Source organism: Onychomys torridus, chromosome 1, assembly GCF_903995425.1.
Source record: "Onychomys torridus chromosome 1, mOncTor1.1, whole genome shotgun sequence".
Lineage (NCBI taxonomy): Eukaryota > Metazoa > Chordata > Mammalia > Rodentia > Cricetidae > Onychomys > Onychomys torridus.
The window spans coordinates 4907185-4929385 of record NC_050443.1 but is presented as its reverse complement, the minus strand read 5'-3'; the positions used below and the strand labels follow the sequence as shown (position 1 = coordinate 4929385).

General features: G+C 45.7%; 1 protein-coding gene across 1 annotated transcript; it reads left to right on the top strand.

The window, feature by feature from the left end:
- The first annotated feature begins 326 nt into the window (after positions 1 to 326).
- On the top strand, positions 327 to 15707 carry LOC118580627 (zinc finger protein 675-like). Its single transcript, XM_036182482.1, has 6 exons — positions 327 to 409; positions 3028 to 3217; positions 4245 to 4336; positions 9265 to 9391; positions 9995 to 10126; positions 13979 to 15707. The coding sequence occupies exons 2-6, from the start codon at positions 3166 to 3168 to the stop codon at positions 15520 to 15522; spliced, it is 1947 nt and encodes a 648-aa protein (XP_036038375.1). The 5' UTR covers positions 327 to 409; positions 3028 to 3165; the 3' UTR covers positions 15523 to 15707.
- The last annotated feature ends 6494 nt before the right edge of the window (positions 15708 to 22201 follow it).

The window sequence follows — 22201 nt, the reverse complement described above, 5'->3', positions numbered from 1 at the left end:
GTATTTGGGATGTTTCTATAATTGAAAATTATTCTTTGCTTATCTGAAAGTTAATTTTATTGTATTCCATGTTTTTATGTACCAAATCTGCCAACCTGGTTCCCTAAGGTCTCACAGCTAAGAATGGTCAACTGGGAGTCACCCTCCCTTCATCCCCAGCAAACTGACTCCATTACATAACCTCTCCGCTGTGTCCTCGGGCTTGTAGTAATACCTAGAGAGACTGGGAACTTGAGCACAGCGGAGTTTGATTGGCATCCTTACTACAGAGCTGGCTTCTCCTGGTGCCTTGTGTTGAGGGGTCCTGGGAACCAGCCATCTCCACAGGTATCCTGTAAAGGAGTTGTATAACAACCTCATTTCAGAGTCTGTGGAACCTGAGGAGAAGAGTCATTTGCTCAAGGTCCAGGTGAGGAGTATATTTTTTTTTCTTTACTATTATCCCATACAAAGCTGGAATGTAAGTCAGTTGGGAGAGCGCTTTAGCCTAGCATGCAGGGAGCCCTGGGTTTTATCCTTAGTAATGAAGAAATTAGGCATGGTGGAGCATGCCTGGGTTCCCAGCTCGAGGGAGGTGAAGGCAAGGGAATCAGAAATCCAAGGTCATTCTTGGGTATGTATCTAGTTCAAAGCCAAGCTAGGATACCCGAGACTTTTGTCTTAAAGAAAAAGAAAAGTTAGTGTGTGTGGAGGTGGGGTGGGGTGGGGTAGGGGGAGCTACCAGAGAGTTAGTTACTGGGGAAATGGCCAAGCAGGTAAATCACATAAAAGCCAGGTAGGGTGGGGCGGCCTACGTGTAATCCCAGTGCTTGGGAAGAAGAGATAACCCCCTAGAGAAAGCTGGCTAGCCTGACTAGCTAAAAATGGGGAGGGTTTAGTGAAAGTCCCTGCCTCAGCATATAAGATGGAGAAGAATCAAGGATGATGCTGATGTCTTGTGGAACCTTGGGGCTCCACGGCACATAGGCACAGTGTGCATACACACTCCCTCCACATGCACCATTCTCCACCACACATGAGAGCATTCATCACACACACACACACACACACACACACACACACACACACACACACACACACACATGCAGGTGGTCAGGCACTCAGCAAAACAAAACAAAACAAAACAAAAAAAGTTAGAGAGGATTGTATCATGGGGCTCCACTAATCATTCCCTGTGGAGGCCTCACCTCTAAACACTGGTCAGATTAAGTTTCTACTCTCTGGATACCGTTAACCCAACACGTTGGGCTTAAAAGTCCCTGCGTGAGTCCAGGGAGGGCTGGGGGCAGAGCTGGGATTTGGACCTGCGCATTTAAATTTATCCCTTTAGAACAAGATTAAAACAACGTGGGGATCTGGATGCTTACGAAGAGCTGTCTTTACTGAGCGCTGGCTGTATTCCTGGCACTAGAAGTAGATATGATTTACAGTTGAGAGTTTCCCTCATCGCTTTTACGTCCATAGTGATCAATCTCAGAAGCAATCCAAGAGAGAATCCCCAAGGAGTTATGGTATTTCTTCGAGAATGCAATGTGCCGAGGTAAATTATGAGCATATTCAAGGCTGAGGCAAAGGGAGAAGATTTATTAGCAGAAAATGGAGAGATTGGGGGCTGAGAGATGGCTCAGCAGTTAAGGGTGCGCTTTCTTCTCTTGCAGGGGATCTTTCCCTGTACCCACAAATAGGAGCATCACAAATGCCTGTAACTCCAGCACCCTCGGTGGGCACTGCGTGCACATGAATGCACACACACACACACACACACACACACACACACACACACACACATACACAAATAAACAGTAAGTAAGTAAATAAATAGGAAGGAAGAAAAGGGAGAAATTGATGAACGCTGCTTAGGTACAAAGCTCATTGGTTTTGAGACCTGAAGGATCAATTGGCACCAGCTCATTGGTGGAGAAGCCATTGTAGAAAAGTGTCCTGTCAGAGCACGTCAATATGCTGAAGGTAGAATTTGTTACACTTGTGCAATGTAGGTCCTGGCTGTGTGTAAGAAGGAATTTCTCATGAAGCTTCAGAAAAATCATCTAGGAAGTGCTTGTCTCAGCCGGCAGCCGTGAATTCTTGCTTTCATTTTTTTTTCATTTGTTTACTTTTTGTGTCTATGTACGTGTTCCTTCTGCATGTGCGAATGTGTGACACACCCATGCAGTGCCTGTGGAGACCAGAAGAGGGCATCAGATCTCTGGAGCTGGAGTTACTGGCAGTTGTGAGCCCTTCTGTGGGTTGTGGGAACTGAATCCAGTTCTTCTGGATGAGTAGTAACTACATTTAACTGCTAAGCCATCTCTCCAGCCTTGAGTTCTCTCTTTTATATAACTTCCTGGCTCTCATGTTGACTAGGTGGGATGAAAGATTTCGTGTAGGAAATTTCAGTTTTTCTGCCCTTTCTTTTCTGTAGGCTAGGCAGGCTTTGAACTTGGGATCTTCTCCAGCCTCCTGACCAGCTAAGATGACAGGCTTGAGCCGAGCTGAGCTGCCAGGCTTCTACCTTTCTCCAGCTCTTTTTCTTTTTCATCTTTATTTGCTTATTTGTGTGCGTGCGTGCGTGCGTGCGTGCGTGCGTGTGTGAGACCAGGACAGCGTGCACCTTTCAGGAGTCAATTCTCTTCCAGCATGTGGGCTCCTGGTATCAAGTTGATGTCCTCAGGCTTGATGGCAGGAATTTTCAGCAGCTGAGCCATCATCTCATCCATCCACTTCCACCTTCTCTTAAAAAGGACCCTCATAGGCCATTAGGATGGCTTGGTGGGTAGAGCATTTGCTATCTAGCCTGGTGACCCCAGGACCTTCACATGGTGGGAAGGAAACACTGACTCCACACAAGTGCTCTGGCACTCCTCAAAAAAAAAAAAAAAAAAAAAGAGTTAAAAAATACTTTAAGAAGAAGTAGGGCCCCTGGATCTACCCTTGCCAAGCATGGCATATACCAGGCACTCCCCGCCCCATCATCTCATTGACCTTCTAGGGAGGGGAGAGGCCTTGTTGACATTGCTTTTCTATTAGGGACATGGAGCCCGAAGACATCCCGTCCCCCACCTGAGGCCGCTGAGCTAAGGATTTAAACCCAGACCGCCTGGCTTCCCTACCCTCACCTAGTAATCCTACCAGTTTTCATACCATGCGGTACTTCAGTCTCTCGCCATGAAGAGGAAGAAGGACTCAGAGGTGAAGAGTAAAACCCCAGTTAATAAAGGTAAGAGACCAGTGAATGCTCTCAGAAAATGTGGGTTCACATAGGATGGACCTCCTAGGTCTGACCACTGATGATAAGAGTTCAGACACTCCCTTGGCCCCAAGTATCTGCTCTCAGAATTCTCTCCGGGTAGTCTATCAGTTATTTGTCTATTGCTGTGATAAAACACCATAACCAAGGCAACTTAGAGATGGAGGTGAATGAGTGCTCCCTGGGTAATTTTTCAGCGTTATCTCTGTGTTAGTAGAACACTTTCAGAGTCAAATGTTGGGATCAAGCAGTAGAAACTTTCTTAAAATTTTGAATTACAACTTTTTAATTTATCCACCCACACCCCACCATGTGAATATATGATGGTTGTCAGAGGATGACTTTCTGAATTAGTTCAGTCCTTTTACCATGGGGGTCCCAGGGATCAAACTCGGGTCCTTGGGCTTAGAAGCAGATGCCTTCTATCCACTAAGCCATCTTGTTGGCCTGGCGCAATGATGTCTCATGTACAGAAGACTTCACAACTAAAAGTAATATTACTTCTCCTTCCTCAGCAACCTAGATCTTTCCCTGGAGGGAGTGCTTTCTGGTTTCTTATGCTATCTGGAAAGTGCTACGTTCATAACCAACTCTTTGTGTATCCATTACAGGTGTGAACTCTCCATTTGTGTATCCATTCCATGTGTGAACTAACCATTTGTGTATCCATTCCATGTGTGAACTCTCCATTTGTGTATCCGTTCCATGTGTATCCACATGTGTGGAAAAGTATGCATAGATGCTTTTAGTATGTATGGCATCTATAGTATCTATGCATAGTTTTTCACACATGTGGTAACCTACTACGGGTACCACGCAGGGGTTTGGTTCACTTGCTAGAACTGCTCTGAAGAATCACATACCTGCCCAGAATGTAGGGCAGTGCACAGTACACATCAGCGTTTGTCAATTGCACCCCCATTAAGGGTTTATTGTGAATGGGTTTTCCTACTCTTAGAAACCAGAGTGGCCTCATGAATCCTTCCTCCTCCACCAGCCACACCTTCACCGAATCCTGATCAGACACCAAACCAGCTCTCTGAAAAGAAGCGAAGAGTTCCAACCACATTGCTGCCAACCTGGTACAAGGTAAGCTGTGGGTTTCTCCCTTTGACCAGAAGTTAGCTTGGTCTGGGAAAGGCAAGGACATTCCCACCTTTCTGCCCAGCTCAGGGGTCTGCCCTGGTGGTCCATACATCATACCTTCAAAGGAGGAAGATTTTTCTAAAAGGTGCTTCCCTGTTTCCTAATTTCCGCTCCTGACAGAATGACACCAACGTCATCTTCTCCTTCCTTCTCTTTCCTTACGATTTATTTTATTTTTAATCGCGTATGTGTGTATATATGTGCATATGAGTGCAGTGCCCTGGAAGCCAGAAGAAGGAATCAGACTCCCTAGAGCTTGAGTTACAGGTGGTTGTGAGCTGCCAGACGTGAGTGTTGGGAACTGAACTCTGGTCCTCAGCAAGAGCAGATGAGCACTCTTAACCACCTACTTATCTGTCCAGCCCTTGCTTCGTTTCCTCTATAGCAGGTACTGCCACTTAGCAGTACATTCTATTTTTAACTTGTTCATCACCCAACCTGCTCTTCCCCATCTGTGAGAGCAGGGGCCTTGTCTTCTGTTGACGGACTGACATATTCCCCTATTCCCAGGAACAGATGTGATGATAAGTGGATAAGTGAGTGGTGGAGACAGAAAGGTCTTGATGGTGGGGGGGGGAGGTACGTTTTCAAGGGCAATACTAATGCAGATTGCCCTTTGGGGGTAAGAAGTTTATTAATTCTGTGGATAGACAGATAGCAGCATGGCAGGCCCCCTGAGAAGAGTTCAGACCCAAGAGTAAGGAAAGAGAGGCCACTTCTTAGATGGCTCAGAGGAGAAAGGAAGTTTCACAGCTTGAGCCGGCATCCAGGTAGCAGCCGGGGAGAGGAGGGGATTCTGCAACAGGAATGTGGGGCTGCTAGAATGTCAGCGAAGAGGGACACACCTCCTTGTCTTGTTCCCAGCATACTCTGATGTCTCTTAGTCTAGCAGCCTGAGGTTTGTGAACTACCCTGGGGAAGTAAGAATGGTGCCCACCATTCTCCTGGAATCTCGGTACCTTGGGAGTTGGTTAGAGGCTGGCAGACAGGCTCTCCCTCAGGAGGGGGCTTGCTCTTTCCTTTACAGAAGAAAGAGGCCTCTGCAAGCGGACCTGGCCTGAGCAGCCCTCTGGTCTGGATTTTTAACAAGCGCTTTATACGTCTGGGTAGAGTGGGTGATGGGCAATGCATGAGTGCACAAATGAAGGATGAATTAATGAACGGTTCTTCTGAGGCAGTCAGCCTTGGTATAGTCTACCTGGAATCCACATCTCCTTATTCTGGTGCTTCTGATTTTTCTTTGGGGATGCCTTGTCTTCCAGCCACTACGGATGAAGTTGATATTTTTCTTTAAATTCTTTTAAGTTGATGACTTTCATTATGTTATCCAAGCATTTAATTTAGCATCATTTTCTTTGACAGTCTCACACATGTATACTCTAGCATGACTATATCCATCCACACACACACCCACTGTCATCTCGTCCCCTCTCTCCCATCCTTACTATGTCCCAACTGGCACCCCCTCCTGTTTTCCTATCTTTTTTTTTCTGCCCATGAATGGAATTAAGGTTGGTTGCATTAGCACGGGTGTGGGGTTATCTCCTGGAGCATGGGAAATTAGCAGGGGTTATACCACTGAAGAAAATGACACTACCCCCTGGCAAACATTGACCACAGATAGTTCCCGAGGGACAGGTGGGGTCTCGTGATCCCCTCCCCCTGTAATTATGGGATGTTGATGGGCCTACTCTTGTGCAGGTATCCACAGCTGCTGTGCGTTCATGAGTGCAACGGCCTTGCCATAACCAGAAGACAGCATTTCCCAGCATTCCTCTTCATCTTCCAGTTCTTACCTTCTTTCACCTCTTCTTCTACAGTGTTCCCGGGGCCTTGGATGGGGTGACGTAGGGAGAGGTTGATCTGAACCTCACCCCACTTCCAGGCTTGCTCGGGCGATAGTGATTGCTTCACGGCGGGGCGTGTGACTCCGTCCTGACCAGTGAGAACTGGTCTGGAGACTTGCTTTGACCTCAGGGTTGCTTAAACTCCTGGGACAGAATCCTGGAGGGGCACTGTGGCAAATGAGAGTTCCAGAGGAGAGATGGGGAGAGATGGGCAGCCGTCAGCAAGTCTGAAGTACTCGGAGGCTCACATGGGCTTCTGCTCAGCACCTGGAGGACTGGACCGTCTTTCCTATTAGCAGCAACAACACACGCACACATATACATACACAATGCATATACAGAGATACACACACACATACACACATACATATATACATACATACATATACACACCGTACATATACACATACATACTACATACATACACATACACAGAGACATACCCACTGTACACATACATATACACATACACCACATACACAGAGACATACCCACTGTACACATACATATACACATACACCACATACACAGAGACATACCCACTGTACACATACATGTACACATACACCACATACACAGAGACATACCCACTGTACACATACATATACACATACACCACATACACAGAGACATACCCACTGTACACATACATATACACATACACCACATACACAGAGACATACCCACTGTACACATACATATACACGTACACCACATACATAGAGACATACATACTGTGCACATACATAACCACGTACACCACGTACACAGAGATTACATACATATACACATACACCACATACACAGAGATTACATACATATACACATACACATATACATACACACTATACACATACACATATACACTATACACATACCCAAATACACATATACCCACATACTACACATACGTACACGAATATACATACTACACATACACGCATACATACACATATACATATACAGACTGCACTCATACATACACACACACATTGGACACATACATCAACACATACACATACATAACCACTGTGTATACATACACATATACTACACACGTACACATACCTACATATATATACACCACATATATGAACCCGCTGTACATATACACCACACAGACATACTACACGGATACATATATGCACACATACACCACACAGACATACTACACAGATACGCACACATACACCACATACACGTACACAGAAATCATAATGTAAAAGTCACGAGGAGCGTGTAAGGACAGCACAAAGGTCACCCAATGTCTGGAACTTGCTGACATTTCTCCTATTGCCCTGCCATCTGTGTACTTGCCTTCAAAGCCACTGAGCCTAGAGTACGCTCACTGTAGCGCTCACCTCTCAACACTTCCGTCCGTGTTTCCTAAGAATGACAATTGTTTTCAGTGCCGGAGATTGGCCGGTGCTGCCAGTGACTCTTCCCGGGAAGCCACTCACCCAAGGACCCCCAGCTCTTTTATGGTCCTGTCCCTGACTCCACACGCCCCACGCCTGTAACCTTAGAATGCTCACTCTAACACAGCGCTAACCTTTCCTTCCTTCTGTGTTCTTTCCTCTCGAAGCTCTTTCCCTTCGGTGTTCACCTTCGGAGTGACCTCCGCTCTGCTCCACTCCACTCCACTCTGCCTCCTGCCTGCTGGAGTTTCAGCTGCCATCTGCTCTTTCAAGCATGTGGAGAGGACTCCTGGGCATGTTCTTCTAGCACCCACCATGCCACACTGGGATGCCCTGAGGCCGTGTCCAGGCCCCTTCTCCCTGCCCTGCCCTGCCCTGCCCTGTGTGCTCTAGAAGGACGTACATTTAGCTGTGGCCGTGTGAGGTGTTTCCCGCTGTCCTTATGGGACAATCTGTGTGTGAGCATTTGGGGCTGGCCAAACCAGGGGCCTTTGATCCTCTTCCTCTTCCTTAGGAAGTTGAGGAGGGTTCACCCCAGTTCACCCTACAATCTGAACCAAAATAGGTGGGGTGTAGGAGAGGACGTTCCTTTTCTTTGGTCCTTCTAAGAGCAAATACGGGGCCAGCGAGATGGCTCAGCGGGGAAGGGTGCTTATAGCACCCAGTCTCTCTCAACGAGCCATCTCTCTAGCCCCCGATTATTAAACATTTTAAACGCTTCTGCTTATGTCACAGGTTTCCAATATCCCATTGCCAAACCTGGGTTCAGAATGGGAAGACCGTGCCTGGTCACATACCCTAGTTCCATTTCTGTTGCTGTGAGAAAAATACCAGCACAAAAAGCAGATGAAGGGGAGGGTTTATTTGGCCTGTAGTTCCAGGTCACCATCCATTGTTGTGGGGAAGTCAAGTCTGCAGTCAAGAGCAGAGAAAGGAATGCACCTCTGCTGCCTGCTTGCTTAGCACCCAGATGGATTCCTCTGCTCTTATACTCCACGAAATGGTGCGCCCACATTCAGGGTGGGTCTTCCCACCTTAATGAACTCAATGAAGACAACCCCGCCCCCTGCCCCAGACCAACTCGGTCTAAACAGTTCCTCACTGACACTCTCTCCCCGGGTGATTCTATGTTGTGTCAAGTTAATAATTAAAACCAGTGAGCACGTTGAGGCCCAAAGAGATGGTCAGCAGTTAAGACCATTTGCTGCTCTTGCAAAAGATCTAAATTTGGTTCCCAGCACCTACTTTAGACAGCTCACAATGACCTGTGACTCCAGTTCTGGGGGATTGGACATCCTCTTCTGGCCTTCATAAGCACCTGCACACATGTGACATAAACCATGTAGACACACACACACACACACACACACACACACACACACACACACGTACACATTAACACACACACACACACACACACACACACACACACACACAAATGGTATGGACTTAGTGCGAAGTGAGGAGGTACCAGGCCCATCTTCGCAGTCTGCAACGGTGTAGAATTTTGAATACAGCTCAAACGCCCACCTCTTTGCATCTCCTCTCCTGGGCCAAGGGAAAGACGTGGCCTCGTATGAGCGGTAGTGGGACTTTGGTGTTATAGGAACCAGTGATCTTCAAAGATGTAGCTGTGTACTTCAGCCAGAAAGAGTGGCAGCTACTGGAGCCTGCTCAGAAGGACCTGTACAAGGATGTGATGCTGGAGAACTACGGGAACCTGATCTCTGTGGGTAAGGATCATCTTGCGGTTTGTTCTGGGTTCAGGAGAGCCTGCGGGTCTCAATTCCGAGAGGCTGTGGTTCATAGGGGTGAACTCCGCCATCAGACTAAATTCAGATATTGCAAATTGGATGCTGTTGGCACCATCTGAAGACTGGTGCTTTTCAACAATCCTCCACTTCAGAGGTTCAGTTTTTAACTCATCTGCAGAGAGAGAGGAAAGCAAAAGGTGGAATGTGTTGGGAATAGATGGCCCTCCTCTCACCCCCGATTCTTCACCATCGCTGACTGGTCTGGCTTAAGTCACAGGAGCACAGTTAAGCCAATCCTGATGGGTCCAAGCATGGGCTGATTGGCTAAGATGGTAGTGTGCTCAGTTTCCTGGATTAACAGACATTGGAGCTGCTATGATGGGGAGGTGGGGCAGGACAAGTCTAAGGAGGTGATTGCCTCCATGTCCCCGCTGGCTGTTCTTTATTTAAAAAGTCTCTTTGCTCTCCCCTTTCTGTGCAAACATTTGTCTAGAAAGGAATTCCTGAGAGGCATGCAACAGTTTTTTTTTGTTTGTTTTGTTTTGTTTTTGTTTTGTTTTGTTTTCTTCTCCTGTGGAACAGAGTATTACATTTTCAAACCACGGTTGATCACCAGGTTGGAGCAAGGTGTTGACCTTTTTGCCAAAGAGAACGATGTTCCCAGAGAACGCCAGCAAGGTGAGGCAGGAGTCAGCAGGAGTGGCAGCTCTGCAGGTGAGTCGGGGGCATTCTATCATGGGTGAGACATCATTCCTGTCCGTGTCGTGCTGGGGAGCTGACAGGGCGGCTGCAGAACTGTGAGGCAAACCGTGCCTTTCTCCCAACCCCAAAGATGTTGGCAATCTCCAGCTTGGTACCACACTTCTTCCCTCTCTTTGTCCTTGGGGGTTTCAGGTGACAGTGACAGCCTGACTCTATAGACATTTATACTGGATCTCTTTTCCCTGAATGATGATGATTCTGCACTGTTTTTCAGTTAATGCTCCCACCAGAACATTTATTTTTATTTTCAAGTGTGTGTGAGTGTGAGTGCATGTGAGTGTATGTGTGAGTGAGTATATGGGAGTGTGTGAGTGTGTAAGTGTATGTGTGTGAGAATGAGAGCGTGTGAGTATATGTGTGAGAGTGTATATGACTGAGTGTATGTGAGTGTGTGACTGTGAGAGAGTGTATGTGTGAGTGTGAATGAGTGTGTGAGTGTATGGGAGTTATGTGAGTGTGTGAGAGTGTATATATGAGTGTGTAAGAGAATGTATATGTGTGAGTGTGTGTGAGCAAGAGTGTATGTATGTATGTGAGTGAGTGTATGTGTGAGAGAATGAGTGTGTGCATGTGTGTGTGTGTAAGAGAGAGAGAGTGTGTGTGTGTTGTGTCCTCATGAGGGTGTGGGCACACTTGGAGGCCTGAACAAGATATCAGGTGCCTCCCTCTGTCTCTCTCCATCTTATTTTTTAAAGAAGGGTCTCTTGCTGGACCAGAGGCTCACCTTTCTGGCTGGGCTGGCCAGCTAGTGAGTCCTCAGCATCCTCCTGTCTCTGGCCTAGGAGAGGAGGTACAAAGAGCTGGGAGCTTGGGCTGTATTCAGAATTCTATGTCATAGACTGTGGAGATGGCCCTGGTGCCTCCTCACTTTGTGCTAGGTCCATACCATTGGGGGCGGGGCGTATGTGTTTTAATGTGTGTGTGTGTCTATGTGGTTTATGTCACATGTGTGCAGATGCATGAAGCTGTGCTTGGCTTCTTATGTGGGTGCCGGGGATTTGAACCCAGTTCCTCATGTTTGCAGATCAAGTGCTTTACTCACTGAGCCATCTCCCCAGACCCTAATTTTCCTCTGTGTGTCTATAGTTCAGTGTCTTCATTGTTTAAAAGATGTCGACAGCCTTTTTTCTCCCTTTGAGCAGATTGGTCTCTACCTGACCTTAGTCTTTTAAAATATCATTGCTAATTCACAACCCTCTGTTGACTCACAAAAATAACAGTGCATTTCTGAATCATGTAATTGTTACCCACCACGTTCTGAGCTTCACAAACACAAATAGATGGTTTTCAATAAGACAATATCTTCATATACACAACTGGGGGGAGGGTGAGACACTATCTTGCTATGTAGCCTAGCCTGGACTTGTTCTTGAAATCCCCCTGCCTCAGCTCGTAAGTGCTGGCATTATAGATACACTGTGTCACACTCTACTATTATATGCAGTTAAGAAGAATTCCAAGGTATAGTAAGTAGTGTTCATTGAAAATAATGATCTTGGGATGGTGAGATGGCTTGGTGGGTAGGGTAAAGATGCTTGCCTCCAAGGCTGATATGGCCTGAGCGCAATCCCTGAGCTCCACGTTGTGCAAGGAAAGACCAATCAACAAGTTGTCCTTTGACCTCCACAGGCATGTGGTGGCACCTCCACGCCCACATCCACACTCAAATGGTAAATGTTATTTAAAAGACGACAATCCTGGTGCACGCCTTTAATCCCAGCACCTGAGACGCAGAGGCAGGCAGATGACCTCTATGAGTTGGGGGCCAGCCGGGTCTACATTGTGAGTTTGAGGATAGCCAGGGCTACATAGTGAGATCCTGTCTCAAAACAAAACAAACCGCCAATACTCTTTCATAGTCTAGCTTCTTTTCCCTTATTCTGGTCTTTTCACTTGTCTTTGAATTTGCATATGCAGTTACAGGCTTCAGGATAACATTTTCTCACATACTTCTTCTTGTTAATTGTCCTACCCTATGCCTCTTTCCCCACGCTCCCCCAGGAGCTCCCTTTCTGCATTTATTACAGTCATGTTTTCTCTCACCCTCCTTTTCCTTCTCCCATCCTCTTATAGCTTTTCCCTCTCTTGTGGTCCCCTTTCTAGTTTCATGACCTACGCTCACCCACTCCTAAATATGTGTACACACGTACAGGAAGCTTGAAATACAGGCTCTCCATATGGAAGAAAATCTGCAAGTGTTGTCTTCCTGACTCTGCCTCGTTTCTCTTAACATAATACTTTCCAGTCTTTTTAAATTCATTATCCAATCTGCTTTATGTATCATGTTCAAGAAAAATTGTGACTTTCAGTGACTTTAGCACCTGCCCACTAAAGTAACTAAAATGTGAGGTAGGTGCACTGTGGGGATGTTGTCTTAGGCTTCGTTGGATCCTAGGACAAAGAAGGTCCTGGTGGTTTATAAAGAGCAGAAGCTTACCTTTGTAGTTCTGAAGTCAGGAAGTCCAGGTCTGGGGTACAAGCACTATGGAACCCCAGAGAGAGCCTTCTTCTGTATTGTAGACTTCAGACTTTTCTTCGTGTGCTGACATGGTGTAAAGAAATTGAGAAAGATCTCTGGCCTCTTATTAAAACATAGGTCACATTTATGAGGGGTTCATCCTTATGACATAGATGACTTCTCAGGGACCTTCAAGTGCCATCATATTAGGGATTAAGCAGGAAGGATGCCAGCACTAAGTCATTTATAGAGATAGAACATCAAGAACTCCCGTAGACTGCTGAGGGGTCTGCTGAGGTAGAGATGTTTAGGAGAAAATAACCATCAGACAGTATACACTAGAACTGTACATATATATTATGGCTATCCCAACAGCTGTAGTCCCTGATACAGACATGATAGAAATGTGCAACTCTATTCAGAATGCTTCAAACTGAGGTCTACCCAGATGCCAATAAGTAAGAAAATAGTGAAATGTGTATTTGGGATAAAGCAATAGTATAAACAATGCAAATGAGAGAGAACCATGACACAAAATAATGTGGGTGAATCTCACACACATAGCATGAAGTGCGAAAGGTCAGGTACTAAACAGTGCAATTGTAGCTGCACTCGGGTTGTCCATGAGCAGACAAAGCTAATTCGTAATGTTAGAAGCCAGGGTTGGGGCAATGAGACGGCTCCGCAGGTAAGAGCACTTGCCACAAAGCCTGGCAACCTGTGGTGGATAGATCCTAGAACCCATGTAGGGAAAGGGAAGAACCACTTACTACAAGGTGGCCTCTGAATTCCATATGCAAACTGTGGCACACCCCGTACCTCCACCGTCACATAAATTCCAAGAATGTGAAGATAAAGACTAGAAAGAAAACAAGAAAGGATGTGGTGGAAGTTTACCTACTTCTGATCATAATCTTGGTGCTATACGCATGAATATATCCAGTCTGTGAACACCAAACAAACAAATATTTTATATTTTATACTTTCATACATGTTATATTCTAATTATTAGTAAACATTCTTCATTTTAAAAAAAAGCAGACATGAAACAGATGTTTCTGTTCTAAATCTCCTTCATGGAGCTGGAGAGATGGCTCAGTGATTAAGAGTGGTTACTGTTCTCCCAAGGACCGGGATTCAGTTCCCAGCACCAGTGTCAAGCAGCTCACAACTGCCTGTAACTCTAGGTCCAGGGCATTTGATGCCCTCTTGTGGCCTACACAGGCACCTGTACTCACATGTATATACTCACATATAGTCTCTCTCTCTCTCTCTCTCTCTCTCTCTCTCTCTCTCTCTCTCTCTCTCTCTCTCTGTTTTTATTTAAACTTTTAAATCACCTTCAGGGAAGAAGACAGTGAATAATTCAAAGACAGAAATCCCAAAGCCACACACTTCTAAGACAAAGTCACGGGAGAAGCTGAAGAAAGCAGATCGAGGGGGTGGTTCCAACAGTTTGAGGGCAAAAAAGCCTTCCAAACGTGATGACAGGCCATCTCAGAACAAGGAGAAGCCATTTCAGAACAAGGAGAAGCCATCTCAGAATAAGGAGAAGCCATCTCAGAACAAGGAGAAGCTATCTCAGAACAAGGAGAAGCTATCTCAGAACAAGGAGAAGCCATGTCAGAACAGGGAGAAGCCATGTCAGAACAGGGAGAAGCCATGTCAGAACAGGGAGAAGCCATCTCAGAACAAGGAGAAGCCATCTCAGAACAAGGAGAAATGTGGTTCATCTTTGACAAGAGAAGCAGGCAAAACAGTCACTCCTGGCAATAGAGAGCGTGAATCTGTGACCCCCGGAACATCTTCAGGCCAAACATCAGCAACTACAACACTAAGGAGCACCCTTCAAGAAAAGTCGGCTTTGGGGAAAGACTCTCATGGAAAAACACAGAATGCCAGCAGCTCCACACAGTCCAAGCGTAAGCCTGCCCGACAAGGTAAGAACCACTTTAAATGTAAGGAATGTGGGAAGACCTTCAACCAGACCCTCCACCTTGTGGAGCACGAGAGAATTCACACAGGAGAGAAACCCCACAAGTGTGACACCTGCGGTAAGTCCTTCAGGCACCTCTCATACTTCCTTACACACTACCGAATTCACACGGGGGTGAGACCTTATAAGTGTAAGGAGTGTGGCAAAGCTTTCAACAGCAGCTCCACTCTCAACAATCACCGCAGGATCCACTCGGGAGAGAAACCCTTCAAATGTGACGAGTGCGGGAAAACCTTCAAGCAGAACACGAAGCTCACTCGTCACCAACGGACCCACACGGGGGAGAGACCCTACAAGTGTGGTGAGTGTGACAAGTGCTTTGGCCGCAGCTCATCCCTGAGGGAGCACAAGAGGATCCACACGGGAGAGAAGCCATACCGCTGTCAGGTGTGCGGGAAAAGTTTCAGGGTCAACTCACACCTTTCGGAGCATCAGCGTCTCCATCTGAAGGTGAAGCCCTTCAGGTGTGATAAGTGTGGCAGGCACTTCCGAAACAGCACTTACTTATCGGAACACAAGCAGACCCATGTGCCCGGGGCCCGAGTGGACTGCCTGGAATGTGGGAAAGTCTTCGCTTGCAAGGTAGCCCTTCTCAAGCACCAGAAAAGACATGAAGCGAACTCCAGATATCGGTGCAAGGGATGTGGAAAGACTTTTAGGTGTAAGTCGAGCATCCACCGCCATGAGAGGCTTCATGCTGGTGAGAAGCCTTTTGTGTGCATCAAGTGTGACAAAGGTTTCACTGATAAAACCACATTGAATAATCACTTGAAAATCCACTCTGGAGATAGGCCAGATCCATGTGCCCAGTGTGGGAGAGCCTTTAAAAAACTGGCTACCCTGCTGCTTCACCAGAAAAAGCATGTTAAAAATAAACCCACCGACAATGTATAAAAGACCTTTGCCAGAGCTCCCCTCTCTGGGTCTTTGGAACAGAGTCGAAATGAGAGAAACTATGTACAGGAACAGTTTCTTCATTTCTTAGTAGTTGTTTTCTTGTAAGCCAGTAGCTGTCCACAAAAGACTGATTTTAAGCCGGGCGGCGGTGGCGCACGCCTGTAATCCCAGCACTCGGGAGGCAGAGGCAGGCGGATCTCTGTGAGTTCGAGGCCAGCCTGGTCTACAGAGTGAGATCCAGGAAAGGCGCAAAGCTACACAGAGAAACCCTGTCTCGAAAAACCAAAAAAAAAAAAAAAGACTGATTTTTAACCCTTCCCCTACTTGGAGCATTTGTGCAATATAAAGAGACTTTGTTGTTGTTATTATTATTCCAACAGACAGGAGCCACTATTAACTGGCACCTATGGATACAGGCAAAGGACGATATCAAATATCCTACAATGTACCACACAGACTGCCTTGCCTTCCAATAACTGAGAAAGATTTGGCCTCTCTCAAGCAACAGCCATATGGGCCTTTGAATCTGAGGAGGAATTCAGGTAGAGTGTTTTCTGCCAGCCACTACAGTAACCACTAACTAGGTATGGCTGTTTAAATGTCAAGCAATCAACATGAAATTAACATTTAAATGCAATCTCTTGGTTGCAGCATCAACATTTCAAATCCCCAGTGAGTGGGCTGGTAGCTTCTCTGGCCACTGATATCATGGTCAGCTAACATTTTCAACACCATAGAAGATTCTGTTCAGAAATGGTTTAGATCCTAGTGATCAATAATTATCTCATGGGATGACTCTGAGAAACTAGCTTTATGATATTGAATTTTTGCCTTTTACAGCGGAATGTAGCATTTTGTATGTTTTGTGAATGTGTTGGAGCCTTTGACGTTGGAGCACTTTCAGATCTCCAGTGGGTCAGTGCCCCACCCACAGGACTCCTACCTCTGTGTGTTCAGTGGGTTACTGAGAACATCACTGATAACTGTGAGCATTCTTGATCACTATCTACCTATCAAGTGTGGTGCTGAACTCTATGTGAATTCTCATCAGAGTCTATGAGATAAGAACTGTGTGTACCTAATTTTCTGTTGAGAAAACCAAGGCTTTTCCTTAAGAGTGTCTCTCTCTCCTCTCTTCTCCTCCCCACCCCCCTTCTCTTTTAAAGTTACAGGACTCCTACCTCCATTGTGCCTCAGGCAGAAGGATCAGTAGGTTGCTAACAGTATTACTGATACATTTGAGTGTTTATTAATGTCTTTCTACCTATCAAGTATGGTGCTAAAATCTTTACATGAACTATATCAGTTAATCAACCCTACCAGTCATATGAGATAAGAAGTATTATGTATATTATGTACTGTATTTTCTTTTTATTCCCCTTTGTTTTTTGAGGCAGAGTCTCACTGTGTAGCCTAGACTAGTCTCAAACTTGTAAGAGTTGTCCTGCCTCAGTCTTGCGAGGGCTGGGATGGCAGGTGTGAGCCACCATACCTGGCTGAGCTGCTTTGTAAAGATGTGTTATTTCCAATTTTGCACTTAAAGCAAGACTGTGTTGCTAATTTTAAATTGCACTCTTTCAAATAGCTAAGATTTATTATAGATATGCATAATATGTGCCTTTAAAATGTGTGTGTGCATGCGAGTGTGCATGTGTGCATCTGTGTGTGTGTGTGTGTGTGTGTGTGTGTGTGTGTGTGTGTATGCTTACATTGCTGTGTAAACAGCTCCTGACAGCAGAAAGCAGGAGCTGGGACAGAGGTCAGTAAACATGAAGTGTACAGATGTAGGTGGATTTAGCCACAGTCACTTGGAAGGTTTGGTACATGCCACACGGACTCATTTATAAATTTTCTGTCCAATGGTTGTTTGGAGGCATATAAAGATGACAAGTATTGGAACAGAGACCCAACATTTAATGAAGCTGAAGATATTTTCTCTGTGATCTTTGATGGAGAAAGCATTGGCTAGCCACCTCTGAATGGCAGATGAGCTGGAATGGATTAAGACTCCTACCTCCAATGTGCCTAGGGCAGAATGCTTAATAACATCACTGATAACTGTGAGCATCTGTTGATCATATTCTACTTGTCAAGTGTGGTGCTGAACTCTGTGTGAATTAGCAGACCTAATTCTCATCAGAGTCTTATAAGATAAGAACTGTGTGTACCTAATTTTCTGTTGAGAAAACCAAGGCTTTTCCTTAAGAGTGTCTCTCTCTCCTCTCTTCTCCTCCCCACCCCCCTTCTCTTTTAAAGTTACAGGACTCCTACCTCCATTGTGCCTCAGGCAGAAGGATCAGTAGGTTGCTAACAGTATTACTGATACATTTGAGTGTTTATTAATGTCTTTCTACCTATCAAGTATGGTGCTGAAATCTTTACATGAACTATATCAGTTAATCAACCCTACCAGTCATATGAGATAAGAAGTATTATGTATATTATGTACTGTATTTTCTTTTTATTCCCCTTTGTTTTTTGAGGCAGAGTCTCACTGTGTAGCCTAGACTAGTCTCAAACTTGTAAGAGTTGTCCTGCCTCAGTCTTGCGAGGGCTGGGATGGCAGGTGTGAGCCACCATACCTGGCTGAGCTGCTTTGTAAAGATGTGTTATTTCCAATTTTGCACTTAAAGCGAGACTGTGTTGCTAATTTTATATTGCACTCTTTCAGATAGGTAAGATTTATTATAGATTTGCATAAAATGTGCCTTAAACTTTTGTATATTATATGTTTGTGTGTGTGTGTGTGTGTGTGTGTGTGTGTGTGTGTGTGTGCATGCGTGCATGAGGGCACACACTTGCATTTCTGTATAGATAGTTCCTGAGGGCAGAAAGCAGGAGCTGAGACATAAATACAGGAGTGTACAGAACTTTGTGGATCCAGCCCCAGCCAGCTGGAAAAGGAGTTTTAGTATACACCACGTAAGACTTGTTTATGGATTGTCTACCCAATGGTTGCTTTGAGGCTTACAAAGACAGCATCAAGTTATTAGACCAGAGACCCAGCATCTCAGGAGGCTGAAAAGACTATGGCCAATGGAAAGTTGGCTAGCCACCACTGAATGGCTGGTGAACTGGAGGGAATTAGTGAGGAAGTGATTCAAAAACAGCAAAGGCCGACTCTGTGGCAGCCTCGCTGGGGCTCTTGTGCCACGTCCTTCAGTGTTGAAGATACACAGCACTGTAATCCAATACGGACCACCTGTGTGTGTTTGTGTGTGTGGCCATGCGTCCCTGCATATTAGAAGACATGTTGTAGGAGCCGTGGGGAGTGGTTCACTGGTGAAAGCCCTTGCCACGACGATGTGAAGACCCAAGTTCAGATCCTCAGAATCCACATAAATGCCAGAATGGGAGTGACAGTCCTCCTGTAATTCCAGGCTCAGAAGGTGGAGACAGAATCTCCAGAGCAAGCTAGCTAGAGAGACCAGCCACATGGGAGAGCTCTGGGTTTGATTGTGAGAGTCTGCTTCAACAGACAAGGTGGAAGAGTGATAGAGGACAGTTCCTGACATCAGTTTTGGACCTCCACGCATGGGCATGAAATTGGAAAAAGCAAAAATTAAGTTGAGATGACAAGTTCCACGAATAGGAGTTACCAGCATTAAATGTAGGTCCTAACCTGCTGTCACTTAAAAGTGCCAGTGACAACACTCTCAACTGATTTTGTTCAGGTCAAAGAACCTTGTCGCCCATAGTTTGCAAAGCTCTGGCAGGTAACAGGGCAGCAAGTGACGTGACCATCCTCTTCTGCCTCCTTTACCAGACCCTCAGCAATGCTCAAATACAGATAGATGGTGGCTGGCCCCACGATACCAACCGAGCCTGTGATCTTCCATGTGCTCCAGATACCACTGATGGAGTGGGGAGTATGGGTCTAGTGATCCCAAGCTCTGTGGGTTGTCTTTAGACCTTATTCGGAACACTTTCTTTCCACACTTTACTCTAAGAGGGTTAAGAGTGGCCACAGGTATCTTATGGTCAGAGTACGAGAGCCACAGATGAAGATGTGTTTTGTGGGGGAGGTGACTACATGTGGCCAATTATTTGTACAGAGATTGTTTTATGACTGTGAGACATTTGCATGTGTATAGGATCTGTGATGTGAGGTAGCTTCCCCTAGTAAGAGAAAAGGGGACTTTATATTGACTGTGATCCTTGTGTTTGCAAACAAGAAGCCAACTGGCACAGAAAACCAAAGGAGGCAACTATGGACATGTATGCCTGGGATGGCTCCTTGCATGAAGGGTTTGTGACACTGTGAACCTTGATTGGAATCAAGAACTTGATACAGCCGAGACATCTCTTATCTCTGGGTATTTCTTTGCATGGCACATCTCTCAATAGACTGAAGCCTTCTCCATGTTAGGGAGTAATGACTTTCCAGTGTGGGATGCTTTTCAAGCTTAAAGCAAAGAGAGTTTCTCTCACCCAGAGGAAGATCCCAGCGAAGCTGCAGCAATTTTAGGAAGCGGTCTGAGGACTGATTGGTCCTTTCTTATCCTTGGGCAAATGCAATAAGAACTTAGCACTTTTGTAAATATTTTTGAAGATGGTCTCTACAGGGGGATGCCAGAGAAACAGGACCCATTTCTCTGCAGTAGCATGGACAGTGACAGAGCAGTCGGAGGGCAGCCTGATTGAAGCATGGTCAGCAACAACAATGACTCAAACATGCTCTATCTCGCTCTGTCTCAAAGCATGTTGATTTTTGGTTTGTTTTGTTTTTCATGATAAAAGTAGTATATTCATAGGCATAGGCTGGCAAGAAGACCAAGCCAGTAAAGGTGCTGATTACTAAGCCTGACAATGAGTTCAATCCCAGGGTCCCACACGATGGACTGAGAGGACAGACTCTGGTAGGCTGTCCTCCCAACTCCACCAGGGTATCCTGGGGTCGAACCCAAGCACATGCATATACACACAATAAATAAATGTAATAAAAATGTATTCTTTGGTTTGTAATGCATCTATGGATATTGTTTAAAGTATAGTCAGAAGGTATATATAAAGGTTTATTCTGACATTTATATCAACAAAAATGTATACACAGCAAATATTCAATAATGAAATGTATGTTGTACATAGTTTTCTTTCTTTCTTTCTTTCTCTCTCTTTCTTCCTTTCTTTTATGAGACAGGGTGTCTCTGTAGTCCTGGCTGTCCTGGAATTTAAACCAGGTTGGCCTTGAACTCACAGAGATCAAGCAATCTCTGTCTCCTAAGTGGCCGGGATTAGTGCATATCTTCCATATATACCCATTTATATATATATATGTATTATAATGCATGTACAAGAAAAATAAAAATAGACTATTAGTCATTTTTGTGTTTGTTTTCTCAGACTATAAGCAATCTTTTAAAGAATAGTTTTCATTTATGCCTTGAAAATTTCATACATGTGTACTATGTATTTTGATCATATCTACTCTATCTTCCAAATCCTCTGGACCTCCCCGACACCATGCACACACAATACATCACTCTCCCAACTAAATATCCTTTTTTTTTTTTTTTTTTTTTTTTAACGCCAATGAGTCCAATTAGTGTTGCCCATATGCTCCTGGTGTGGAGCCATTCACTGGGGCACAATCTTCTAGTGGCCATAAGTGTCTCTATACCTACTCCAGTAGCCACCAACTGCCAATAGCTCCCATGCCTAATAATTGAATTGGTTTTCCCTTCTGCGGGTCATGTATACATGACCACAGCTGCTGAGGGTTCTAACAGGCATACCATGTCCACAGGATAGCATTTCTCAGCACCCCTCCTCATGTTCTGGTGCCTACATTCTTTCCACTCCCCTCCCACGATCTTCCCTTAGCCTACAGGGGTCAGGTTGACACAGATGACCCATCTATGGCTGAGCACCCACAGTGAGCAGTTACGAATCAGCCACCACCCACCACAAAAAGGAGCGTCTGACCTCGTGGAGAGCTGTACAGGATCTGATGGAGGAGACCACGTGGGCCAGCAGCCTGGCATAAGCTTCTCAGGCTCAAGCATGTTTTACTCCCTTAAGCTGTGGAAGTAGGATGGGAAGGCCATTCCTTGGGCTTCTCTGAGGCCCTTTCACCCACTGACCCTTTTCCATCGTGACATTGAAGTGTATACTGAGCCTGGCCCAGCTACCAGCAGCCAAGAGTCACTTAGAGCAAGTCACTTGCCTCGCCAAGGACTGGTTTAGGGATGTTTAGCTGGAATCTCCAGCTCACCCCTGATCGATCCAGCCACCCCGCCCTGTCAGAAAACCCACCAAAAGTCCACTCCTCTCCCAAAGACCGTAGCTGCTCAAGACCCCACCTGAAAGCGTACCATACTTGGGTACAAACCCAGCCTGTGGCAGCACGTCACCATCCCTCGACTACAGACAGGGTCTGTCCTTTAGACCGACCATGTGATTTGTCTCCCAAGCCCTTCCCCCACCTCGATCTCTGTGGGCCAGAGGGTCACCGGGAGTGCTTTCCCCAAATAAATCTGGCCTTTCACTTTTTAATTCGGCTTGCTCTGGCTTACTTTGTCAGCAGAGAAAGCTATTATCGGGCTACAGAAAACCATCAAGCGGCACAGTCCAAAGCTTTGGCCTGTGTTCAGGGATAGGGCAGTAATGGAGGCGGGTAACAGAGGAGCCATGCTGTGGAGCCGTCAGAGCTAGTTTAAACCAGCAATGCCTGGTA